Here is a 27213-nt window from a genome sequence, read left to right as displayed (position 1 = left end):
TTTAAAAAACATTTCCTATGAATCAATTTAAAAAACCATTTCATAATTTGATATAGCCATAAATTAATACTGTATGGAGATGATGAATATTCTATGCTAGTGGTCAGTGACCTTTTGTAAACACTAGCCAGATGCTAGCAAAACTGGCTAGAAAACTACTGTCACAGGCCTTTTTAACAAGCAATACCGTATTTCTTTCCAACAATCAGATTCTTAATTGCTTTCACAAAACCTTTTCCTATTTTTTGATATACTTTATTTTAAACCTAATACCTGAAAACATAAACAAGTCTCCAAACCTCTTCCACTAACACTAAATCCACAAGGCAATCAACTTCAGTTGGCCATAACTACATAAGCTCTTGTGCGAGACCCCCCCTTTCAGACAGGATCTCCCCCCTCCCCTTCCCTCCGCCCCCCTCCCCAAACCATCCAGGCACCCTCCTGTTGAGGAGAGGGTGAAGCGAGGGACAGTAGGAAGCGGCACAGTGGACTGGCATTCCCCTCTACGTGCGATTCAGCGTCTGGAAGATTCGAGAGATCTGTAGCATGACAGGCCCAGTTTCTGGATCATTCATCCACTGAGTGCTGTTCAAGGGGTTTTCAAGCATATCCTCGAAGGCTGCCAAGAGATGGGAAGGGAATTGCAACGCTCAATTAGTCCTTTAGACATCAAAGGCTTCAATGTTTGGGGTGCTTCAACAACAGGACAGTTAGAAACAGCTACAACTCAAAGGCATCACCCCAAAATGGCGGGAACACACATCACACATTCACCACTGGCACCCAGGGTGCTACAGGCTGTTACACCTCCCCCATTCCTCAGCGCTGAATTCGCTGCAGACAGAGGCTGATTAAATACTCGGCCTGGATTACAGCCCGTCTTACAAAACCTCGAGGACATGGGTCTGAAGAGCTAAAGCCTCCGCAGAGGTCTACAGGCAGGAGCTGGGAACACGCTACCGACTCATCTGTTTCTGAAACCAAAGATTTCCCACATCCCAGCCTGGATCTCTTCACGGCTACTTCTTGCACCCGTATCTTTCTCCTCCCTGGTACTTAACCAAGCCAGTTCACAGAAAGCACCGTCACCCCCTTGCCTCGGTCTCCTTTGCTTTCCTCGGTGCTCCCAGGGCTACTCTTTGGAAACCCCTCTGAAGAGAGCACCAAGCCAGCAAAGCAAGAAGCAGGAATGCCAAAGGCTACCCAGGAACAAGCAGCAGAGCCAGCAAAGCGTAGCCTCTTCAGCCCTTGAAACTCCGAGCTCTCTTTTCACAGAGGCCAGAAGGGAAGCGGCATCTGAGCAGCACGGGCTTTCTTCTTCCTGGTGTCCCGAGAGCAGAGGGTGGCAGGGGGGCAGCCAGTCCCACCTGCCTAGACACAGGCAGCAGGGGAAAGGCTGTGCAGAACAATCACCTCCATTTCTGAACAGTGACAGCGATCCAAACACGTGAGAGCCTTTTTTTCTTTCTACAGTCTTTACAATAAGCTTCGTTGTTTTGTTTGGCTTTTTACATGTGCTAGTTTTCACTCTTCCGCTTATGTCGGAGGAACCAGACAGCTACTGCAAGTGCTAAGCTGCAAATTTGGCAGAAGAATGGTCCAGGCAGTAATTTATAAGCCTGTGACAGACACTGAGCTGGACTGCTGGACATTTGGAGCAGTCATTATGGAACAGGACAGAAAAAGCAGTTGCACATCTGACCTATTCAGAAGTCACCAAAATGTCAGCGTTGCGAGAGCCTGGCAGAGCGGCACCAAGGCCGGCGTCTCAATTCTCCCGGGAGCGCGAGTGTACAGAGCTCCAGCTGACATCAGTGGGAGCTGCGAGTAGCCAGCACCTCTGAAAGGCTCATCATTGACACCTCGCCCAAGGTCACGCAGCATGCCTCCAGAAAAGCCCAGAATAAAGTATGGATCTCACCTTTCACCACTTTAACCATATTCTTTTACACAGACTCAAAAGCTTAAAACGAAAGATATATCAACATTCTATAAGTATCCAATTAAACACAAACATTCATTATTAAAATCCGTGACATAAGCAATTTGCAGATGTATCATTAGGAATATGTTCTCTGATGCTCATCCAAGCTTTACAGGCGCATATAATGGCATTTCATTTTCTATTTATATTCTGAGCTGCAGCGTGGAACCCTCGTTGGAAATGAAGAGACCATTTGTTCAGAAATCAGAGTGGGAAGGTTCTGCTCTTGAATTATTTAAAGGCTTGCAAACTCTCCTAATTACATTTAAAGTCGTACTTTTAAAAGCCCTCTTGAAAGAGCTGCACGTACACCCTTTATTTAAAAGCATTGCTTCAAATAAATTTTGAAGCCAAAGACTAAATGCAAAACTTTTTATACACATCACAGAGCCAATGTCATTCTTCTGTATTGTCCTCCAGCATCAGAGAGGCCAATTCATCAGAGATTGATGTTTCACTGTCAGGCTCATCAGCTGGGTACTTGCTGTGCTCACAGCCTTTCTGTTCACGAGCGCACAGACTTCACCACAGAGCCGAAACCCAAGCAAGGGGAAGTGTATTTTCACACACATTATCTCCACTGTGATAGGCAAGGCCTTAGCTCAGATTTCTTCTTTGGCTACTCTTCCACAAGTTACCTTCTGTCTCAAGGGTCAGGCCTCCAAACAGAGTAAGCTGTACAGCAGGAGACAGCTTTGTTTTTTCTGCGAAATAACCAGAGTTCTAGACAGACATTCCTGGTTTTTCCCCTCGTGGCCAAAGGCAGCGCACAAAAGGTCTCCTAAATCCACAAACGCATCGCAGCCGGCGGCTATCAAAGTTCTGAGTTCAGCAAGTGTAATCCAGCAGCCTGGGGAACGAAGTCTCATTTCTGGGACAGCCCCAAGGTCTGTTCTGGGTTTAGCTGAGTTGCAGGATGAAGCAAATGAACAACACAGCTGCTGAAAGGGAGGAAAAGGGCGCAGAGCCGCACCTCTCCCACAAAGCGTGCTGCCAGCAGCCAGCTGCTACTGGCATTTGCTAGCACCCACAGCACCAGCGCACTCGCACCAGGAACCCGAGCAGGACTTACCTAGTAGAGTTTTAGGGTTGGTCAGCCCCAGCTGTACCACTGGATTTTCTAAGATGGCTTGGAAGAGAGGGCTATTGGTGTCGATGCCCTTATCGAGGTCCTCTGGAGAAGGCTTTCTGTCTCCCAGCAGCCATTCACACTGGAAGAAACCACCAGGCACAAGAGTTCACGACTGGTCCATTGGAACGAAGGTGTCTCTCAAGTTTCGACAATGTGGCACGTTAAAACTCATTTTTCCTCTCACAGTTAAAGACCTGGCTACACATTTCTTTTCACACTCGGTTACTACTCATTTGCGTGTCGCTCCCACAGAAACCAACTCTGATTTCAACGAGGACAGCAGCAGCGCCTGGTATGGCGATAAAGTGATACCAGCTTCGGAGGTTTCAAAGCTCAGGGAAGACGGGTGCTGCCTCAAAGGAACGTCACCAACACGGTTCTAACGCGGCAGCCTGAAGCACCATCCAGCCCTACGTCCCCTCTATCTAACAGCACCGGGTGCCTGAGAAGAGAAGATTCCTTGGCTGTCAGCTGTGTGCACAGAATTCCCCTTAACACATCATCCACTAGCAGGGGACTAACGAATCTTTGAAAACCTCCCTATTTTTTGATTCCACAAACTGTGGAGTGCGTCGCTGCAGAACGGTGATTTACGCACTGCATGGCTTGAATCTCTTGCTCGATCGTTTTTTCCTGTCCTTCAATCAGTTATTAATTACTGGGAATACCTGTTCCTTTCTCATGATAGCACAATCCCTTTGCAGACTCTGGTGAGGGAGTTTCTCAAAGGCTTTTTGAAAATCCACGTACTCTATCCCACCCAGATCAGCCCCAGCCTCACGCACGCCGAGGTCCTCCAAGAAGTCTAAAACCTTTGTATTCTAGTGGTGTATCTACTTTGAAAGAAGCACAGAATATACAGCGCTCATTTCATCTCCACTAACAGTTGGGCTTTATGATAGATCCAAACATCAACCAAATCACTGATGAAAAGAACCAGTTGAAGAACAGCAACAAGGAACAGAAAGGACATTGTACTCACAGCTGCATTTTGCTGGTTGTTGTTTACTCTGAGTGCATCTACCACTTCTTTTTCATCAAACCCCATCTCCATCAGGGCAATGACAGCCTGTAGCAGATTTGCAGAGCTTAATAAATGTAACATTTAAAAAGAAATGAGAACAATCACATCCTTTCACCTTCTGTGCAGGAGCTTCTCGTGGGGTAAAAAAACCCCATTTGTAGACCACTAAGTAACCTCATCTACAAAATTTTCAAATACTCTGTATCAAAAGTGACTTTACTACGGAAGGAGGATAAATCTTAAGAGTGAAAGTAGTTCCCATCCTCAACACTGAAGGCTGAATGCAAAGCAAAGAGAAGTGTACCTGGGGTAGAAGGGAGAAGAGCAGGACAGAAACACCTCATTTTAGAACTTCTCTCGGGTCACGAAGCTTTTGTTCACATCTCACTGATGGATCAAGCTTCGCATGCACTTGTAGTTCTAGTCACCCAATTTAATTTCACTTCCTGGATTTATTACCTGGCTAGGGAGTGTTATGTATTTAGACAAGCGTACCTAGACACTGTTATGAGAATGTTTAATCATTGAGAAAGCGTACCCAGGTCAAATACATTTGCAGTTTTTAACCAAAATCTCAAGAAACAGCTAGCTGTAAAACCAAAGTGCTGGATTCTAAAGAGCCCCTCCTGCTGAGTTTACAGCGTGGTAAGAACACACATTTTCACTTCAGCCAATACTGCATTCTGAAAAAAAAAAAAGGCTAACTTCTGCATTTGCTACAAGGCTTAAATCTGCTGGTGATACTTTTCCTTGCCCTTCAAATACAGTAATGCTCTTCTCTCCTTTTTGGCAGCAAAAGGACCTACTACTCCTGTCCTGCAACCTTTCCTTCCTAGACAGCAGCCATAAAAAGCAATGCCAGGAGTCTGGCAGCTCATTTCAGTCCCACCAGTTCATTTTCAGGTGCAGAAGTAACAGTGCCAGTAATTTAGATACGGCCATCTGAGACAGCAATGCATTAATTAGGTAACACCCCTTTCAACAACCTGAATTTAAACAGTCCCTGCAGATTTCCACTAAAATACTGTCAAGCCAGCATAATATGCATCTACTCAGATGTCCTGTTTAATTTATTAACTCAACATTTATTTGGATTCCATGGTGCCCCCACAGTCCCTTCCAATTCCAACAGCTACACGGTGACATTAACAGCACGTACTCGTGGGTCTGGACGAAACTCTCGTTTCCTCCGGATCTTCTTGAATATTTCTGTCAGCTCATCCTTGGCCTCTTCCCCACCTCCTTCCGAACTAGGACCTGCAGTTGCTTCAGCAGAGGATGCACCAGCTTCAGCTGTGGCTTCTGATGGAGGCTGACCTGGAAGTGGAGCATCCACTGTAGGATCATCTGCGTGTTCTATCAACCACTCCATGGCCTGTGTCACCGACATACTGAAAAGCAAATCAAGACACAGGGATGAGGAACGCTCCAGACATACAGCAGTGCTCCACATACATTTGCTTTTGCATTTATTCCCGTGGTATACCGACTTGCAAGTTAATTAGTATCTGAAAAGTAATAAAGTTTTGCAGTAAATCCTAGAGCACCATAATTCTCTGTGCATTCAAGGCACCATGGTCTTCTCTGAAGCCAAGACAGAGGAATGAAGTCCAACTCGGACAGCTGCAACCCAGATTTTAAAAGGCATTTACGAGGGAGTCACCTTATTCTCCACATCACCTGCTTTACTGCACAACAGAAACACTGACTGTTCGGAACTGCTGACAAAACTGCAAACACAGCGTGCTCCAAATTTACATGGAACCACACCTCAGATACGAGCTTTGCTCTTGAGGAGAGGTCTCTCAGACATCCCTCCAGCGATCCAGGAATGCCATTAACACCACCAGAAAAAGAGGGTGATAACCAGTACACGGGCACAATACGCCTTGAGCCAGAACCGAACGCCACACGGTCAGTCGTGCTCGGAAATGGACCGCTCTGTTCTCCCTCCACTCACTTAAGAAGAAACCCGTGACCCCTCAAAGGAGAGGCCAGCCCAAGGGAACGGAGCGTCACCACCACACCACAGCCACTTGCTGTGCAGCGTAAGCGCTCGAGCCACGGGATCCCGAGAGCGCCCCGACACATCTCTTCCCAAGGGATACAGGGGAAGAAGCGAAGGTAACGATGGGGCAACTGAACACGTCGTTTCGTTTGACACGCTCACAGCGAGGAAAGCCTTTGCCTGTCTGGCTTTTCAGTCACCACAAGAGAGATGGAGGACATCAGGGGAGAAAGTCTCTGAGCCACAAGGGAGAGGTACTGGAAAAGAGCGACTGGACTATGTTGTGGATTCCCCATCATCAGAAATTTTCAAGAAGGGTCTAACAAACACCTCTCAGCAGTGAGGCAGTACAGCTGATTCTTCTCAGGGCATGAGAAGAACTACATTACCTCTTGTTTTCCTACAGTTGCTATCTGGACTCGCAATATTCTTGGAATGTTTTTAAAAGATCAGCACAAAGTATTTTTCTACAGCTGAAAGACCAGTGCAGATGGGCTAGGTTTGGGTTTTTTCTCTGTAAAATGTGAATTCTACAGCAGAAGAAAATGGGAGTTTAATACTTGGAAACAGCACCAGCCTGACAGCCTTGTGAACCGCAGACCAGCTACTTTCCAGAGCAAGCACAGCGCTGTTTCCCCTTCCCTGGGCCACCTCCACCCGCACACTGCCTGAGGCAGCACTGCTCTCTTAGTTAATGCTTTGTCCAACCTAGTTTTAGGTGACCCACATAAAGACTTTAGAAAAAAAATATGCAATTTCTCTTTTAACCACATCAAGTAATTCACAGGCAGCGTGCTGAGTACACTTACTGATTTAATCGAAGGGCTTTGACAGCTCTGCTTTCTGGAAACCCCATTTCTGTAAGCTGTCGCAGAGCTATCTCATCCACTCTGTCTTCCTCATCCTCGTCCAGCATGGCTACACATACACAAACAAAACAATGTTCAGATTGACTTCAAGCTGAAATAAAACCCTTTCTCAATGGAATGGCATGTGTTAAGTTCAAACCCCATTCTTCTCTTCCATCCCTTCTTTTGTTTCTGCCCTGAATTTGCCATCTCATCATTTAATGTGCTGCACTCAGCTTGGTCGGGCTCAGCTAGACTCTTCCAGGACAAAGACTTTGTCCAGATGTGTTCAAGATCTCAAATAAAAGACAGCTAACCCTCACGTGACCATGGTATTTCCACATAAATACATACACAGGAGATTCACTAAAGATCTATTTATCATTTATCTACAAAGTAGGTTGGTTTGGTCATAGCAGACCTCAAGGGCAAGCATTTCCCACAACGTGAATCAACAGCTACATTTTCTCCTCATTTTACTATCTCCTTGTTCAACTATTCTTTACCACCCCTAAAGCGCAACTCGCAAAGCCTTCCAATTTGTTCACTACTAACGATTTTATTTTCAAACAGAACTTCTCATCCATCCCAAATTCACAAGTTTTACACAATCTATACCCACGAGGTGAAATCTTTGCCACAAAGTCCGTAGTAGCTTCACTATTACAGCAAGGTCTGGACTTCACTCTGCGAGCCCACTCTCCTGCTACGGAAGCAAACAAGTTCCCAGGGCTGAACTGGTAACGACAAAGATGTGTTCATACCATTTGCCTTCTTAAATAGTTCAACTGCATCCGGGTTCAGCGCTAGCAATTTCTGTGCAACTTCTATGAGAGACACTAAGATCTTCCGGAGCTCTGTCTGGAACTGCAAGAAAGGAAACTGTCAGAGCATTCAGACAGGAAGCCACCGGACCTCACTGAATCTCAGTATGTCTATTGTCGGTCTCTCAGCAGCAGCCTGGCCCCCTCTACAGCAGGGTGCTCCGAGGGCTTTGTCTTCATCATCTCGTCTCTCAGGAAGTGCTACATGTAAGTAGGAGCTACTGGGCAGAAAAGGTCCTTTCATTTCTACCACAGCCTGCTGCCCAGTACCACCACAAGACGTGCAGTGTTCAAGAGGACTCATTGCTTCACAGAAACACTTCTGACTCCCACCTTGCAGAAGTGCTGGATGAAAACAGTCACAGTGGACCCGTACCAACTTGCTTCTGCGAAGCAACGAACCTTCCTGGGCTACTATTTGCTTTCTAGAAACCTAAATCTGAACACCATAGATCAAAGCTACTTTCTAAACCGAAGCATCACAAATTCCTTTCAGTTGGACATTTGTTTTTAAATGTGCTGTGCTCAGTAGGTCACGTTGGCCACTGAACAGCTTAAATGCCAATTGTCCCCTTTAGGTTGCCAGGGCACGCTGACAGCAGGCACTACGTAGGCACTCTGCTGCTTCGTACCCCTACCAGTACCCAAGGGTGAAAGTAGTCCCCACACCGCTCAAGACACAGTTAGAAGCGTTACAGACCCTGTCAGCATTCAACTACTGAAATCAACATTTATGCTTAATTTCTCTTTTCAATACCATGGAAGAGAAAAAACCCTCTGCAAGCACCTGAGCTATTTAAGACTGAAGAAATAAAACCCCCTAACTTCATATTTGCCAGATCATGAATATGTTTACTGAGGCTTTCCCATAGACAAATAAAAGATTTAAAATCGTAATTTAGAACAGAATCTTTTATTATCACTAAATAGTACGACCTGTGTCTAAATCTTAAGCTATCTACTTTAATATACATTATATACACACCTGAATTTCTCTCACAAAGAAAAAGAGAACCACACTGACAAGTAAAGAGAAAAGGTGACAAGATAAAAGCCTATGGATGTTAGCGTGTGAGTCAAAAAAAAGTCAAGTCTAATACTTACATCCCTCATGTTGTGATGGGCCACGGCGCGATCTGCATTGCGAGAGGGCAGATTTGCAGTTGCTTTGAGAATGGCGTCCTTATCGGGAGCTTTCTGCTCTTGTTTCCTCTGGAGAACAGGAAACATGATTGGGTTTCATGAGCCATTAGCCACAGAACAGAGAGCACAGCACAGCCGAGAGCAGGTCCATGCCCTTCACCGAGGCCTCACGCAGTGCTCTAACTTGCAGCTAAGAGAAACAGCAGTCTAGCACCACCACGGATTAAGAGCACCACGTCATTTCGCAGTGACAGGGCAAAACTGGACCTGTTGGGCTGCTCCACTTTCAGCCCTTATACCTATTTCTGTTATCTAAACACACAAGGCAATTCCAGCATGAAGAGGGAAAGTGATGTGTCAGACACGGAGAGAACTCGGAGGCTTCAGTGCCCAGGACCTTCCACACGGTCTGCTCACAGCAGGCTCTTCAAACCCACGGTTTGTCGGGAGATGTACCAGCGCTGTGCACACACACACTTCACTGCTTAACACGGGAAGCGCCTCCCTGCTTGCAAATGCCATGCAGAGACACACCGTGCCTGGACTTTCAGTACTTGCTTATACCCAGGACAAAACATAGCAGGGTACAAGCTATAAATATTTCCCAGCCTTGTAACTTATGCTCTCACAGGGACATTCTGCACAGCAAGGCTGTACTGAGGACAGAGACAGACACCAACACCTACAGGAAGGGACAGACACACATACAGCAACACCTACAGGAAGCAAGAAGAAACAAAGCTGTGCAAGGACAAAGCAGAGACCTAAAAATTCACAATGTCAAGCACGAGCATCACTCGAAGTGTTACTCAACTGCAGTACTGCTTGTGCATAAGCATCATCCTGGGCATCACTGATGCTCAGTAACAATTACATTCCAATTAAAAAAAAATAAATAAATAGCAGGGGGCCAACACTTCAGCTCTAGAGACCTGGTTAAAGGGTGACAAGCCACACAGGTCAAGACAGGAGACAGCCTGACAGCAGATCAACGTATTCCTACCGGGTTTTCAACCAGAGACAAAGGCAGGCACTTGCTGAACTATGCTTATACAGTTATCAGACACTTGCTCAAAGATCCAATCTGTACCACATTCACAGAGTGTATCTGCATGCCGCCTTCTGAGCCAAGTGTTCTCACAATCAAAGTGAAAAATGGAACATCAGCTTCCTCAAAGTTTGGAAGAAATATGAAATAATTTCCCTAGAATTTAACTGGCAGCATTTGCCTCTACAAACAAGACGAGCCCACCGCAGGCATCCTCTTGCAGCTCATTAATGAAGCAGTTAATCAAAACATCCCAGGCAAGAAGTCTTTCAAACTCACCTTCTCCTCTGCTGACACGTCTGCCATTTTGGGGAGCGGAGGCGGGGCACGCTTCTTTATTAAAAGCAAGACATCTAGAAAGAGAATGAAATCTGTTAGAAAGTAACATGAAAACAGTTCTTGTAAGATACCTCACAAATTCCATTTTTCCTGGAGATAAATGTTGTGTTAATTCCACTGCAGCAGCAGACCCTTTTCACACTTTAAAACCCGTATGGCTCTACACGCTCCCCTAATACCAGTCCATTATCAGTTACGCTTTGAACATTACTGGTTTCTTCTCCTCACACACACCGTTAAAGAAAGGGTATTACAGGCTCCAATGGTCTTGTACATCAGTAGTACAGCCACTGGCTCATGATAACAAGCAAGCATCAGCACTTTCAGTGCTTCTACTGAGAAGGAAGCAGTGGAGACAGGTCACGGATGGGTTTTGGTCCAAGCTGGGCCCTTCCAAAGGCAGCAATGCAAGCACCAAGCTGCAGCAGAACTTCCAGTATCAGGCTGAGGCTCGCCTTTGTGAATGGCAGCAGAGCGACCCACGGTCCGCAGCAGGGACGCATCACGGGTAGCCCACGAGGGCAACCTTCGAGGGCAAATGAGGCTTCAGTCTTAGATATCCCACACCCCTAGCACAAGCTCGCTTCGGGCTTTCAAGACTAACCCTTTCCCCTCACAAGGCACCCTTTTCCTAGGGATCACGCGATGCTTTACAAGTTCCCAGCGCCCCCGTTACTCCCACACACGCTCGCAGGGTGGAAAGAGGCAGACACCCTGCTCAGAGCCCCAGACAGGCCTGTGCAGCACCTGCAGCCCTTCAGCCAGATGCAGCCTGACACGCAGGTTTAGCCCATCGCACCGAGCAGGTAAAAAGCAAACAAAGCTGCTTTGCACAACGCGGTCTCCTTGTCTGGCTCAGCACCAACAGCCAAGAGCAACAGCCGGCGTTAACCCTCCCTTGTCCAGCCGATCAGAACGCCCAGGAGCCACCCGCTGCCTCCTGGCCGCCCTGTCAGTCAGCGGGTGGCGGTCAGCTGCTGGCTGCCATCTCGTCCCCCTGCCAAGCAGCAAGAGGCACATGGGAGGCAGAGCCCACTGCAGAGGGAAAAGGGGCCAAGAGGGACTCGTGTGACAGTTCACACGGTCCGTGCTGCTCAGCCGCCGCAAACTGCAATTCAAAACGCGGTGGGAGCCGCCACCTCGCCTAGAAATAACCCACCCCCCATCAGCGAAACCGCTGTCCCTCGCCTTGGCCTCAGAGGGCCCTTCTCTGCTCCTGTTGCGCTCCAAAGGGGACAGGTGACGCTGCCTCGGAAGAGAGGCCAAACCGCCCATGCTCACGGCGGCCTGCATGAGCTCCGGCGGATACCCAGGAGCTCTGCCCCTCCGGGGTTTCTGGCTCAGACCATATTTCAGTCTGCAGCAGCCCTGCTTCTCTCACTTTCTGCCCTTTACCTCCAGAAAGGGCCATTTGTTTAAGCTGCCCAGTAAAAACTGACTCCAGCTCTCACCTTCAGATCTTCTGTTGTTTCACATGAATCCTCTACACCTTCAAACTTCAGGAGCACATACGTACCCCACACACTCTGCTGCAGTCAGTGATACTACAGCGTGATGGGTTCTGACCTATGTTTGCAGAGGGCAGGATGAGATCTAAGCTGCAGACACTCAGATACACTTCAGCAACCATCCTTCTGCTTTATCTGGAGACCTCGGGAAACCCCCCAGAAGCCTCAGGTTGTCTGTCTTGGAATACTCAGCCACGATAATTATTTTTGAATAATTTTGAAGGATAAATGCTGCCCTGGAGGTCTAAAAAAATTCCTTTAAAAGGCGATAAAAATAATCTGTTTAACTGACTGACTTAATAAACACTCCTAATTCTTTTTCAACTCTTAAAAGGAAGAGTGAAGAAAAGCAAACTGCTCAAGGTGCTTTCTCTGGGGGAGGGTGGGGGGAAATTTTTTTTTTCCTCTTCCTTTCTTGCCACCTTATTAGCTTCCTACGTCAAAGCGGAGAGTAGATACTAAAAAGGTTACTGTTTGAAACTCGCCTAATAGTGAAACACAATCTCATGTTTCCAAACAGACAGGGTTAAAAAACACAGACAACCGCACCTCTATCTTGAATGTTCTCCTCCAACACTGTTTTTGTGTCGGTCAGCACCTTCTCAGAAGTAGCATGTATCAGCTTATGATGGGTCACGGTTTTTGGATCCTCCAAGCTCCCAGGAACACACTGCAGAAGACAATAAATACTGAAGATCAGGAGACAGAAATAAGTTCATTGCATGAATCACCGCACTTTGCACTTAAGATTCCCAACGTACAGGCTGTGCCATCCTTCACTGGCTACTTAACAGCTGACGGAGCAGCACAACATGCCAGAGGCCAGGGCACAGAACGTGTTTTATTAAAGAAACTGCGGCGTGGTTTGTGCTGTAACAGTACTGACTGTGGTAGGCTTCTGCCTACGTACCCAAGCTCCTGGCTCGGATGAATAATCAACAAGAGGAAGGATTCTACCCTTCCTTCCTCAATGCTTTTTAAATGAACAGCTACACTTAAGTTCAACTTATTACAAAGCTCTAAAAAACTTCTTTGAACAGGCAGTTTCAGAGACCCCAACATTGCAGCCCAATCGCCCCAAACGAGCCCTTCAAGGGCACCACCATCTGGGAGCAGATTCACGCCGTCGCAGCACAGCGCATCTCCACCACCCTCAACTCCCAGTGCCTGGCCCTACGCTCAGGCCGACGGGCCCAGAGCCGCGTTAATTCTGGGCAGATCGCTACCGTCGCTCCCTCTTCGTGAGAAGGCTGGGGGTAGCAATTAGGGTCATGAACTCACCATGCCAATCTGCAACGAGCAAATGAGTGTCATGAACTCAGAACGCCCATCTGCAAAGAGCATCCAGTGTTCCTGCAGAAGGGAGGGCTATAATAACGCAGGATGTTTCTCACTTGTAACTAGTCAAAACAGAGGAGACATTCTCTGCTTTGTCTAATAATTACTATTTACGCACACTGCCAGACTAAACAAGAAACTGCCAGCGGTGATTTTGGTGTACTTGACCTTACACTGGGAAGGAAACAGCAGTTTCTGCACGTTGTTTCAAGCTGAAGTCGACAGAGCTGGCTGCTGGAGCCCCAAGCTGGGCTCCTGCTGAAAGTGCTGAACGAAAGTTACACTCACAACTTTTCTTCCCAACCATAAATAATCAGCATATGGAAGGTTTTTTTTCATTTATGAACGTTGTGCTCAATTCCTGATTACAATTCTAAGTTGTACGTCAATTAATTCACTAGGAAACCAAGTTCAAATCCTGAAAAAAGAGCGAGGGCACACACAGGCCTTGAACGGACTCATCTTCACACCAGAGTGGCTCCCAGATCCAGAGACAGATTTCAAGAACATTACATCAGTGCATCTAGAGGCTTCTAACCTGTTTGAGTGGAAGAAGAAAGCATAGTGGTTGCAATTCCAGAAAGGCAAACTTAAAAATAACCTACCAAACCCACGAAATCGATGCTGCTGTTCTCGCCACAAAGTGGGACGCTTAATACCTCACCTGCTCTTGCTCTGCTCACGGAAAACAGCTTTTCGTGCCACTTCTTTCAGTACATGTTTCTACCAAGCCACTTCTACCATGTCTGCAGAAAAGCGTGTTTGCCCTTCATGTAACAGAGCCGTTTCCAGAAACCCCACTGAAATCAGGGCTTCACTTCGCTGGAGCATTTAGTCCTGTTCTTCACCAGCCCCCCCCAAAGGAACCCTTTTAGCCCATCACCACCTTTCCTGTCGTGACTGCAGCTGATGAACTCAGCTACCTGCTCTTTTCCCAAACATAAGGCACAGGGGTCTCGAGTTCCTCATCCAAACTCCTGCACAGTTCTGATGCCTCAGTAAGACTTGAGGTGAGAATGTTTGAGTCCTGCCTTGTGTATATATATACATAGCTTCTGACTAATCCTTCAGCATATAAACCGCTGAACAGAAGCCAAAGGATGCATTAAAGCCTAGAAGCACCTCCTGCAATTGATCTGATTAGTTCCCCAAAACGCATATGAGTACATCATCGGAACACCGCCTCTCCAAACAAGCTCAAAATACTGCTGTGCCAGATCCTGAGAGTCAGAACCCAAAAGGAAGGACTTGAAAACGGGAGCTGGGAGCTGTACGTTTGGGGCAGGATGGGATGGGACACAACACGGACCTATTACCCATTTTTTCCCTAGGACATATAAAGGGGCAGGGGGGGTGTGCAGTCATAATAGTAATAAGGTGAAAGTGTCAGTGAAAGAATGAAGTTGCTGTTTTAAAAGAAAAGTCCTGTGGACACCCAGTCTTACTTCCACTTCATTAACACCTGCACAGGATAATAAGGCACAGACGGCCAGTACATACATCAAAGAGACTGTTTAGTGAAATACTTGGCTTACCTGAACGTTTTAACATGCCCTGGAAACAGAAAGGCCACCTTAACAGGCAATGCCTCTACTAGCTTTCGACAGCCCACCAGGAACTAGCACCACTAATCATCAGATCTCACTGCGGAATCTTGCTTCGTCAGAACTGTATCGGCCAAAATACACTATTTTTATTTTAAATAGAATGCTTTAAAGTGCAACTGAAAACATCTTCCTGCCCAGAGAGAGAACAGCACTGGTAAGCCACAGGAAGAGCAGGGAAGAGGGGAGGAATGCCCTGCACAGGGCAGAGGAAGCATCTGTCACACGAGTGAAAAGAAGCTGAGAAACCAGGGTGCACCTCAGAGCAGAGAAAGAGAAACCAGGGTGCCCCTTGGCACAGAGAAACCAGGGTGCCCCTCGCTGCCCCGGGGCACGGCTGGGGGTAAGGAGCGCTGCTCCCTCAGCAATCAGAGGTGCAGCACGCTGGGGAAGGTGAGCTCTCTCTCATCTTTTTGTACTAAAGGACTGCGTGGAGCAGATCTGCTGTTTCATTGTTTTGCTTCCAGCATAAACATTTGCATTTCTTTTTAACACTGGAGTTTAAAGCAGGCTGCTCTGCCAGGCAGGTGAGAAACCCTTGATCACAGGTACCTGAGCAACTGCTGACATTGGAAGCCCTGGTGATGCTAAATGCTATTTGTGAAGCTTAGAATCCTGATAAACCACGAGGCTTTCTGTTTGCTTTTAAAATAAGAAAAAGCATTTTTGTTTGCTTTTATTAACAGAAACATTTGCAAACGGTACTGACGCTCCCTACTACTAAACTTGAGTGGCTTAAACCACCTGCATCCCTCACAAAGTATCCAAAACATGCCCAAGGGCATGAACCTACCTTATCTTTGTAGTCTGAGAACTAGCACCTCGCATCTCTGTTCCACAGATACTCCTTAGCATACCTTAAACCCAGGAGAGTATCACTGAGGCAGCTTAAGAAAAAGGGGAACAGAAGCATTAAAAGCTTGTCCCACGCTGCCAGGAAAAATCACAGCTAGAGCTCACATACACACACAGCCCACATCGGTGCATCCCGAGTGCACGAACCACAACTTACACCAGTATTTCAGAAATACTGCTGAGCCTCAGCAAGAAGCAACAGTCCCTTGCGATGAGATTATCAGAACCAGGACCGTCCCCAGCACCACTGGCCAGTGCTGGGCTTGGACTGTCACTGCTGGACACAAGAATTACGGATCATAAGAAGTTAAGCTTGAGTTTCTGTGGTTAAGCTGACCCTTCTCAACCCGGGTTCTGACAACGAACAGTTGCTTTTGAAGGAAACCACAGGAGAGCTCAGGGGCTGCTCCCGTTGAGGTGGTGGGGCCTTGTGCAGGGACAAGTGACTGTTTCAGGAGAGCGCTTTGGTGGTGGAACTCGAGTTAAAAAAAATAACTGGGAAGGGAAACGACGTATTATCAGGTATTTGTTCACAGATTAAATAAATAGCATTACCAAAGGCAGCAGTTTAACAACAATCACCACTAAATTGGTACAGGTCAAACCAGTGGGAGGATTTTTGTTGGTTTGGGTGGTTTTTTTTTTCCTTTATCTGTAACAAAACCCCCAAAATCTAACATTTAGGAAAAAAAAAAAAAAGACACCAAGAGTGACACCTCAGAGATCAGCAAGCACCTGCATGTTACGGAGGGAAAAGTGACCACCTTCCTCACTCAGATCTCCCACCCATACTGCCTTCCTCTGCCTCCCGAAAGACTGATTTCAAAGCCTTCAGGGAACCTGACAACCAGCATCTTACAAGAGACGGCTGCATAAACCATCTGAAGGTGCTGTCGAGATTCACTCCAACACACCCATGAGCAGGAGTCATGACGTTCCCATTTCTCTTTTCCCCCCTCCATAAAACAATATATTATCCATCATGGTCATGCCAATCCACACCATTAGCACAAAGCAGCAGAGACTGAAATCAAACCTCAGGCCAAGTTATCAATTGCCTTCTGCCCTGACTCGCACTGCAACGCAAGCGTCTATTTCAATTAAGCTTCCTGATAATTAAAGGCCTTTCAGCTCTGCACACACGCACGTAATCATGATCCCATCTTGTTTTGGCAGTTTTTGCACCACGGGAACGTTCCTGGAAGAAGTTTAGTGCTCCCCTCTTGACCCTCTTCAGCGCAGCCGAGCAATTAAGCACAAGAGTGGTGCCAAGAGCGGGCCCCGAACCCCGCAGCTTTCAGCAAGGCGCCCCCATTTTCCCTCAAGAGGGATCGCACCTACCTCAGGTGAAGAAAACCCAAACCCAGCCCCGCTCCTCCACAAACCAAAAAGCGCTGACAAAGACCACGGGACAAGAAAAAACAGCGTGTGCTGTGACCTGCAGTTTCCAGGGGTTCTGCCTGAAAGCAAACAACTGGCAGGGGGAGCTCGGGCTGTCGGCCGCCCTGATGTCACGGCCTGCTCGTTCAGCGAATAAAACTTTTTACCCTTCAAATTTGGGTTAAGTAATTACACCTTAGAGGTCTGCTCTCCCATTGCAAGAGTTTTATGGAAAAAAACCCAAACCAAACCTCTTTGCAAGACTTTGAAGACAAAAAAGACCCCACTATTATATCTGATTTAGTAAATTGCACTCCCAGAGACGGGAGGGGAGGCTCTTGCTTTTGCCACTCAAAAGTTACACATCTCTCCACAGGAAAATCAGCAGGTTTTTGACTCGAGCCGCCAGACCACGTGGTGCTGGGTCCAGAATAGCAGAGGTTAGCACAGCCCTGGTCACGGGTCACAACCTTACCTGCTGTTGTCAACAACGCTTTGGCTTGAAAGTAAAACACTGTCATGGCAGATCTATGAAATTCAGGCCAATCATTTTGTAACCCTGGGTTTCACTGTTTAGCACCCACGAACACACCAGTGGTAATTAAGCACGGGAGTACAAAGAGCCTGTGTCTTCCAGCTCAACTTCTACAGACTGTGCCTGTGCATTTTTACACGTTTTCTCTTCCAGACAGTGATTAGTAATTTACCCTTTGGACACATCCATTAGGATCTCTCCGCTTAAAGAGCGGGCAGAGCATTAGACGAGCCTATTATCTCCCCACTGAATATCCCGCTAGCTGCTGTGCCAGCACAGGGCAAGGCTGTACCAAGACTTTTCCAAAAAAAAGGGAAGTTCTCCACCACAGTTATGACTTTCCTTGTTTGTTCTTATACAGAAACAAGAAAAGAAAAAGCAGGCTGTAATTTCTGAGGGGAAATAATCAGAAGCCTGTTCACCAGACTCTTGCAACACATGGTTCATGAAGTGCACGCAGGAGCTGGTGATCTCTAACACTCCCGCAAACCACGGGCCAAATTCTGTAACTAAACGTTGCAAAGTAATTTCCCCCCAAACCCTCCTTTTCCAACACACACAATGCTTGAAAGGGGCATTTCGTTTTTATATGGACAGTTTCACATCATCTGGGTGGCAACAGACACGGCAAACCAAAAAAACAGAGCACAAAACCACTTTTTTACTTTAGCCACTTTTGGGGTTTGTTTTGGTTTGGTTTGGTTTTGGTTTTTTTGGTTTTTTTTTTTTAAAAAGACGTTTATAGGGGGTTGGAAAAATCTGTTTGCCTCACACAGGGATCTGCTTGCCCTTCCCCCGACCGTGATTTTCAGCCCCAGCCCGGAGCACAGCGCGCACGGGAGAGAGCGCAGAGATTCCGGCGCTATCTGCGGCTCCCAGCCGCCGCGGGCTCGCCGCTCCCTCCCAGCACGACCCCAGCGTTTCCCGAGGGCACAGGGCAGCCCTCGTAGCGAACCGGGGGGGGGGTGGGGGGGGTGGGCGGGGGAGCCACCAGCCCCGGGAGACGGGACGGGACAGCTCTCCTTACGTGCTTCAGGCACCGCTCCTTCAGCTTCTCCACCGTGGTGTCCTCGGGGACCTCCTCCAGCCACTCGGCGCCCTCCATGGTGCACACATGGACCTTCAGCACCTTCCCCGCGAAGATCTTCTCCTCCTGCACGAACATCGCCCCGGGCCCCGCCGACTCCGGTCCCCTCTCTGCCCCGGCGACGCCTCACCAGGCCCCGGGCACCACCGTGCGCCGGGCCCCGCGCTACCGCCCGCCCATGAAGGTGACCCCGCCAGGCCCGAGGGGAGCGGCGAGCCCGGCCGGGCCGCGCTGGGAGAGCGGGAGCTCGGTGGGCTCCTGACGGCGCTGCCCCGGCCGCCGCGCTGCCCCGGCCCCGCCGCCGCCGCCGCTGTCAGCGCCTCGGCCCGGCGGTCCCTCCGAGGGGACGGGGGCGCTCCCGCCGCGACCGGAACCGGAAGGGCGCTGCGCCGTAGTGCATGCTGGGAAATGTAGTTTCCCCCTGCGGCTGCGCCGGAAGTGAAGGCCCCGACGACCGCGGGCGGGGATGGAACCCCTCACCCCTGGGTGCGGGGGGGGGGGGTTCCGACGTTTATTAACGGCTCCGCGGTGGGCGGGGCGGCGCGGCTTAAAAATGAAATAAAATTTTTTAAAAAATTTAAAAAATGTGTTTTCCCGGTGCGTTGTGGGAATCGCGGGGGATCCCTCCCGCCGCCCCGGAGCACTGTGGGAAGCGTAGTCCTTCCCTCCCGCTGCACCCTGGGAGTTGTAGTCCGGGGGGGCGTTCAGGCCTCTCCCGCCGGTCTCGGCCAGGCCGCTGCGGCCGGTCGGGGCAGCGCTCGGGTGGCGGGGCTGCCCCGCCAGCACCCACCCGGGGCGGGGGCGCCGGGGAGGCCCGGCGGGAGCCTGCCCCCCGCGGCCCGGCGGGAGGGGACGGCCGGGACACACGTACACACACGCAGACACACGGCCGTTCTCCCTTCCGCCGTTAGAGGGGGACCGCGGGCTGCCGGCGGGGCGGCCGGGCCGCAGCCCGGGCTGGGGAGGCCTCCGCGCCGCGGCGGGCCAGCCCCGGAGGGGTGGCAGTCCCTAGGGGGCAAAAAGAACCTCAAGGCTCCCTCGGGGTGGTACCGAGCGGGGTGGTCCGGAGGCCGCTGGCAGCCGAGCAGGCGATGGTGCTGCACCGGGGCCCGGCCTGGCTCTCCGGGGCCTGGCCTGGCTCTCCGGGGCCCGGCCTGGCTCTCCGGGGCCCGGCTGTCTGTCCAGAGCTGCCTGGCCATGCCTGGCCCGGCCTGGCTGGGTCTGAAGCGGGGTGTCCGTCTCCCATCCTTTTCACGCACCCGTGGGTGCTGCAGGGTGCAGTGGTTCATCGTTCTCCCAGGGAACGTGCGATATTTAACACTAATCCCTGGCAAAACGTGTGATATTTAACACTAATCCCTGGCAAAACGCAGGTCGCACGCTTCCGCCACACTCAGTGTGCTTTGGGTTGTTTTCCCTTCCCAGATTATTGCCTGCAGCCTGACCGGCTGTGGGGTTGTTTGGTGTTAAATACACTGGTGAGCTGCAAATGGGGAAAAAAAAAAAAAAGAAAAAAAAAAAAAAAAAAGAGCACTGCAGCTATATCTCCTGGATTTTTATATATGTATTAAGTCTAGAAAATAGGAGGAATATGTCATCATTTCATCTCTGAGAGTGAGCGCTGTAATATTCATATTACACCCTCAGTCTGGAGTTGGTTGAACAGCAGCTAAAGCTCTCTGGAAGAAATAAATCCAGACAGAATTAGCAGACCTGGAGACAATAAAGGCAATAAAGTGTTATGTGAGAAGGAGCTGAGAGCTCCGGAGAGCCAAAATTTGATCCCATCAAAAAGCAGATTTAGTTTTGGATTGTCAAAAGCAGTAGGTGCTGCTGAAGCCCCGTCCCAGGAGTGTGTCTCTGGGGTCTCCACGCTTACACCGTGCTGGGCCAGCAGCTCCCAGGAGTCAAATAGGAATTTTCCTTCCCTCTCTGCCGAGACGCGAAGGAATCCCGTCCCTTTCTGCCACCGCTGCTGGCGTGCCGGGCTCAGACACGAGCTCATGAGAGGGAGCAAATTCCCCCTCAGCAAATTCCCTGCCAGCAGCAGCTCCCTTTGGGGCCAACCTGGATGAATTTTTCCCCAAAAAAAGCGCGGCCCTGGAGCTGTGGGGCGTCCAGCGGGGCTGACGCAAGGGGAGGGCACGGGTCCCGAGGGCAGCAGTGGGGCAACCAGCCGCCCAACACATCCCGGCCACTGGAGCCGCCCCGCGTGGGCCCAGGTGCTGGCGCGGTGCTGGGCAGCCTGCCCAGGGAGAACCGCTCTTTTTCTTCTGATTCCCGGCGGTTTTGGCTCACTGCAACTTTTCCTGCTTCACGGGGGGAGCTGGAGGTCTGGATGCTGCGTCGAGGAAGCGGCTCTCGGTGACCCCAGCGGCCGCTCTCTCTGTGGGGGAGAGCAACCATCACGTTTCGGTAGGAGATATTTTAAAACAGCAGAGAAAGATCGGGTGATTTCACGGCAGGCTAAATTCAGTTGTGAGCTCTCAGTGTGGGGAGGATGCGTGGATGTTGCACAGCCATAAAGGGGGCTCTTAGCAGTTGCTGCTGCAAGTAGAGGCAATATTTGGAGATGAATCTGGAGCTGAGGCAGAAAAAAAAAAGAAGATTTCTGCTTTCTGGCCGTATCTTGCGTCGAAACAGTGCTTGCCTAACACAAGTGGAATACTTTATTTTCATGCTCTGAATGCAGCTCCTGTGTGCTTGATAAAATGTACCTATAAAATTGCAAATACAAGGCAATTTGACTACTGATGGCTAATGCATCATAACGGCGAGGGAAATGTGAGCATTTAAAAATACCCCATTTAAACGTTGGGCACTGCCTCCTTTACTTCCACTATAGCAGAATAAATAAACAATATGTGTGTATTATGTTAATATTGTCCAAAGCCAAAAGAATGAGTGCACAATGTGTTACTCGCTTTTTATGGCCGATCCATTATGCCCAGAGACCAATGTGTGAATGAGAAAAAGGGGGAAATCAACAGCTTTTTCCCTCCGAGAAATGGCTCCTTTTGTTTTACATCTCCGGGTGAATTATTTCCCGTGAGTGCATCGAGCAGCAGGAACCTCCTGCGTTACCGACGGTGATGCAAGTCCCAGGGAGTTGCCAAACTCCGTTGATTTGAGGATTGGAGGCGTTGGCCCTGGGACTACCCCGTGTCATGGGGGGGGGGGGAAGCAGACCCAGGAGGGGGGCCGGAGCCCACCCAAAGTCAAACCCTCTTCGGGCTGGCTGGGCTGGGCTTGGGGAGCAGCGTGACGTTAGCGTTGACTCCCGCCAGAACCGAAGGGGAGGGGGGTGGGAGCAGGCGCTGCTGCCTAGGGTCTCCTTTGGTGCGAATTGGAGCAGTTTTGGGACTCCTCTACCGTCTGCAGGTTGTTTGCGGCCCTCTCAGGGAGGTCCCAGGGCTCCTTGGCACGGACGGGGCGCTGACTGTGCCTCTCCTGGGCTGATTTCTGTTGCTGCAAGGACTCCAAGGAGCTCGTTCCAGACCTCCAGCGCTGGCAGAGCGGGGACATCCAGCTCAGGGAAATCCACGCCAGCAACCCCCTGATCTCTTTTTAAATTCTCTGAGAGTGGGAGGAATAAAAGAGAGTGAAAATTACACCCCCACCCCCCTCCAGCTTTTCCTGGGCAATCTCAGAATTTATTGAGACAACTCCTGTGGGATGCTACATCATGTCATCCAAGACTTGTGTATCGACTCTCTCTTCCTGCTGCTGCTGAGTGAAGAAATATGATAGCGGGAGGGATAATGAAGCAGACATGTTTTCTTCAAATCAAACCCATTCTCTCTTTAAGATGGGATAAAAGGGTAAAGAACTTTCCCTTCGCGGTATTTTTCTCAGTAATGTGTTTTGACAATTTAATTTAGAAGTCATAGAGTAGCGAAGACAAAGTCACCCGGTGGGTGGACATCGGAGAGTTCAGTTGCCTTTGTGATGAATTGGTGATCGTACAGAGATGACAAAACAACACAGGGGGACAAGGAGGAGGCTGGCAGCACTGTCGGCAACGCGCGCAGGATAAATTGAACGCTACACTTCATCCAGGATCCTCAATAGTCCCAGGCATCCCGATATAATTTATGAATTGCAATTAGCATTTTGTTATGGCTCGTGCTCGGGCTGCGCGCGTGTCGCTTGGGTTCAGGTTTTGCAAGAGCTGCGGAGCAAAGTTTTTGTAAAAGTTTAAAGTACCTATTTGTTTGAATTAGAGCAATAAATATGCCCAAGAGGTTGCTTTCCTGTTTTTAAGCTGCAGAGGTTGCGAGTGTGGATTTCTTGCGGAGGTTTCACGGGGCGCTGGCTCACGTGGCTCTCCTCGCCCGGGCTGCAGCAGCACAGGTCTGTGTCCTGCTCGTGTCCGACAGCCCATCCCAGGAGTGCCAGATCACCAGCGGAACAGCCAAGGGAGGCACTGGGATCTGTCTGTGCCCAACAGCCCCAGGACGGGGCTGTGTCCACCACAGCCGAGCCGGTGCCTCGCCGTACCACGGAGGAGCCTCCGCTCTCACCCGGTCTCTGAGCCATCGTGGCTTCGAAGCCCCATGGGAGCCCCGTCCTGATGCTTCAAGGCTGCTGGCTCCTGGATTTATTTCTCTTTTTCTGGGATGTGGAAACTTCTGTCTTGCCCCATAGCAACTTCCCCAGTCAGGCAGTGGAGGAGTGATCACTTCTCCTGCTCCCCTCTCCATCCCTTCTGCTCCCCCTTCCCGGCAAACAGAGGATCATCTTAAAAGAAAAAAAAGTGTGTCTTAAGTTGGAAACTAGAAAAACTTGTGGGCAATATCGGTCAGGCTGTGATTGGGTCAGGACCTGCAGCACCCCGGGGCAGGAGGGTGCCCAGCCGGGGCCACCTCGCTCCCCCCAGCAGCACCCCGGGACCTCTCTGCCCCATCCAGCTTCTCCTGCAGCAGCTGGTACCCCAGTGCGGAGACACGCAGAGCTGTTGTACAATTTAACTCCAGAATCACTCTGAAAGGCCCCTGACTGTGCTCCAAATGACTCTGTAGATTGTTATAAATATACAAAGCTTTTTGTGGGGATATTCATGAAATTCTATCACCGCTTACCCGGGTTGGTAATGGCCTTGTTTATGTATGGGCTCTATACCTGGCTTTGCAGCCTCTCCAAACACAATTCTATTACCGTGTGTAACTGCTCTATCAGTGTAGTACTTAGCGCTCTCTGCTTCCCAGCACAGCTCCTTAATGGCCGGGGAAGGTATTAGGCACCGCAGTTTGTGAGTATTCAAAAGAAAGTTCAAACCTCACGATGTCTTTATTTTAAAATTCATGGAATTTCTAAGTACCAACTTCTAAGCCATGACCAAATAGTCATTTCTTTCTTAAACAGCCTTTTATTTTCCCCTCTCCCCCCCCCCCCCCCCCCACTGGTTAACTTGCTCTTGCTAGATTTGCGGGACCCACAGCTCCCTGGAGGCCAGTCCCTGCCCGTCCCATCGCAGGGGTCCCCGCCACCCTCCTGGTCCCCACCAGCTCTTTTCTCCCCGAGAGCAGCCGCAGGGCGGCTCTGCCCACATTGACCAGGGGGGCGTCGCTGGGGGGCATCACCTGGGGGGGTCTGCAGGCGGCGTGGGGCAGGCGACCACCCCTACCCTCCCCAAGGAGCGCCGGGGCGGGCAGCAGCCGGGGCAGCAGAGACAAGGGGGAAAAGAGAATTAGAAATCAGGGGGGTGTTTAAAAGGATGCGGCAGTACCCGTGTGGGAAGAGCAGCAGAATCAGGCAACTGGCAGTGCTGGGGGCGGCAGTGGTGGAAATCATCCTCCGAGTCCTTTCTGATCAGCAGCGTTTTGCTTTTTTGGTACCACATGGATCCAGCTCACAGATTTCTTTCCTAAAAGAAGAAGAAAAACCTTTCAACTTCACATTTAAAGTCCTGCTTCCCACACAGAGAACGATGAATACCCACCTCCGCCCGCTGCCACCTTGTCCAGCAGGCGCCGTTTTACCCGCGACCCTCACCGCTGCGTCTGGGTGGCAGGAGGCAGCCGGGAGGATTTGCCTCCTCTTTCCAGCTGATCGAGAGCTTTTTCTAGTTGCCTCGCACGTTTTGGCAGAATGTCACAATTTAATTGTTGGAAACAAGAGCAGGAAATATTAGCAGCACCGGCACAATAGGATTTTAATTTAGCTTCAGGATAGAAATGGGTCTCTAGCAGAGTGCCAGGCTCCACGATTGTCTGCGAGTGCGAGGAGCCTGGAGTTTGCCTAATAGTTTGCACAACTGGGGTAAATTCTGCAGGGATGCGAGGGACTTAATTGGGCTCATGCTTAAACATCCTCGTAATGCGAGGCACACTGCGTGCTCTGAGCATTATTATTAAACAGCCCATTTCACTTTTTAATGATCATCTTGGATCACCGTAACAGTGATCAGCAAATAATCCTGGACCAATAAACATCTGTCTTCAGCGTTTCCACAGCTGGGGCTGCTGCTGGGCTCCAAGCCCGGCCGGGGCAGGGGGACAGCCATGCCCTCAGCCCCACGGGAGGCCCACGTGCCCCCCCCTCTGCCCAGCGCCTTTCATCAGGCCAGGGGACTCGGAGGTCGGGGTTAATCCCCAGCACCAGATACCCCTTGAGACGTCAATGTCTGCCCCAAGTGCCGCCGGGCTGCACAGGCAGGAGGCGTGTCGCCGCCCGCCTTGACATTGAGGTAAAATATGGGGCACCACTAAATTATTCAGTTGGCGAGAGGGGCTCTCAGGATGGTGCGTTGCTCTTCTGCAGTGTAATTAATAGTCTTTAGATTAAATATGAAATCATTCCTAGTCATTAATAATTTAGCCGCAGCGTGGCGATCTTTAGAGAGCAGCAGCACTTCATATTCTTCTCAAGTATGTTGCCTGAAACGCTTTGGGGGAAGCCGGCCGCCCTTTCATCCATCTCAATTACAATTGCTGGCTGCTCATTTCCTACTTGAACATTGTTTTGAGAAGGTGTAAAACTCTTCCGCTCCCGCTTTTCTTCAGTCGGTGCTTAACAGCATCGGTGTGCCCTGGAAACGAGGGGCTGGCGCTCCACATCAGCGGTGACCTGCCGCAGAGCGGAGGGGCAGACCTCCAGCGCTTCCCAAGGTGTCTCTGCTCGAGCCCTGGCAGGTGCCCTAAGAGTTTCTGGGTTGGATTTAGCTCGAAAGCAGCTTCCACCATCCTCACCGTGGGATGGACCAGTTGTGGCCCCCCCGAAAGGGTCTGAGCGTGCTGCTGGACCTTGCCGACATCACAGGGGGAGGTGGGGGGATGGAGAAGCCTGCACTGCTGCCCTGCCATGGCTTTTGCCGTGGGGCTGGTGACCTTGGCCACGGCCAACCCCCCAGCACCAGTCCCAGCTCAACAGCACAATAACCTGGTCCCTATAATTTCCAGAAAATGGGAGCCGACCCACCTCTCCTCCGTCTGTTCCAGCCCCCAGGCCCCACCACCGCGCTTTTTATGGGCAGGATGGAGATGACAGTTTTTGCTAATGCTGACAACTACCATAACTTAGCTTTACACCAGCACTAAAACTGAAGAAAAAAATTCATGTCCTGGGACATCTGTGACACAGTTGTGGCTGACAGCGGATTTATGCGCAGCCCCAGCGGCTCCCAGCAAGGAAAGCAGCCCGGTGCACACGGAGAGGTGTAACAGCCCCGCTCCTCTGCCCCCAAACCGGCTCGGGGAAACACGTGAAACCAGCCGTTCCGCTGCCGTTCCCTGTGCAGACCCTTCCCCGTGGGGACAACCCCCTGCTTTGCCAATTGATGGGAAAGGGGAGGTGAGGAAAAAAAAAACAACAACCTCATCCACATCCTTCTGCAACGCCGGTGGGTTCCACCCAGTGCGCTGGACCGGGCGGGCGTGCACGGCCCCGCTGTGCTGGTGGGAGGATGCCCTGGAGAGAGCAGGGATGCCCAAAAGTAGGAAAAAGCAGCAGTCTGGGCAGAAGCACGGCTAAATCCCCGCACAGCCGGGCACGTGGTCACAACTCGGCTGCAAAAGGCCACCGGTAGCAGGAGGAACGCTTCGGAGCCCCGGGGTGCTGAGCTGGGGCTGTGCCGGCTGCCAGCAGCCGCGCCGGAGGGCCACCACCTTTCACCGAGCGCTGTAATTCCCCTTTCCAAACAGCAAACAAATGTTAGACAGCTGCTGCAGTCAAATTTGAAATCAAAGCCCAGTCGTGTCCCCCCGCCCCAGGAGCACCAGCTGGGGCGAAGGGGCAGGATGAGGCTGACCCCAGCACGGGGCAGGCAGGGGCAGCCCTGGGCTCGGCGGGGCGAAGGCGGCGGCTTCAGGGGGTCCCAGTGAGTCCCGTGGCCCCAACAAACACGGGCACTAAATGTCACCTCTCCCAAGGAGCCCTAAATAACAGCGTGGCTGCTGTAACCTTTATGGAGCCCTCCTGCTCCACGCCTTAGCTGTTACAATAGGATAAACCTGTTTGCACACCTGGCTGTGTTTTAAATAGGTTTAATTCCTTGGTGCTTCTCTGCAGCTTCCTCTGAGGACTAAATGACTTGTCAGCTGTCGAAGGCTGAAC

At 50.2% G+C, this 27213-nt stretch overlaps 1 protein-coding gene across 2 annotated transcripts; it reads right to left on the bottom strand.

Moving 5' to 3' along the window:
• Positions 1–427: 427 nt before the first annotated feature.
• UBAC1 (UBA domain containing 1) lies at positions 428–18774 on the bottom strand. 2 transcript variants are annotated; one of them, XM_086475690.1, is made up of 10 exons: positions 18601–18774; positions 12411–12531; positions 10294–10367; positions 8928–9035; positions 7764–7881; positions 6961–7069; positions 5303–5534; positions 4102–4188; positions 3060–3198; positions 428–622 (listed from the first exon to the last, which is right to left on the bottom strand). In XM_086475690.1, exons 1-10 carry the CDS (start codon positions 18736–18738, stop codon positions 507–509), a joined length of 1242 nt encoding a protein of 413 aa, XP_086331816.1. In that variant the 5' UTR covers positions 18739–18774; the 3' UTR covers positions 428–506. The 2 variants fall into 2 exon arrangements, with proteins under 2 accessions (XP_086331816.1, XP_086331815.1); XM_086475689.1 differs by having other exon boundaries at positions 7764–7866.
• Between the last annotated feature and the right edge of the window lie 8439 nt (positions 18775–27213).

This window comes from Leptosomus discolor, chromosome 19, assembly GCF_034619465.1.
Source record: "Leptosomus discolor isolate bLepDis1 chromosome 19, bLepDis1.hap2, whole genome shotgun sequence".
In the NCBI taxonomy this organism is placed as follows: domain Eukaryota; kingdom Metazoa; phylum Chordata; class Aves; order Leptosomiformes; family Leptosomidae; genus Leptosomus; species Leptosomus discolor.
The sequence above is the reverse complement of the archived record's forward strand: the minus strand, read 5'-3'. Positions and strand labels throughout refer to the sequence as shown.

Excerpts from the sequence above, each read along its gene's own strand:
- UBAC1 (XM_086475690.1), bottom strand. The coding sequence starts at position 18,738 with ATGTTCGTGCAGGAGGAGAAGATCTTCGCGGGGAAGGTGCTGAAGGTC. Across the intron at positions 7,882-8,927 it reads CCCATCACAACATGAGGGAT|TTTCCTTTCTTGCAGTTCCA; the intron begins GTAAGTATTAGA and ends ATGCTCTGACAG. Across the intron at positions 4,189-5,302 it reads AGTTTCGTCCAGACCCACGA|GCTGTCATTGCCCTGATGGA; the intron begins GTACGTGCTGTT and ends AATCTGCTACAG.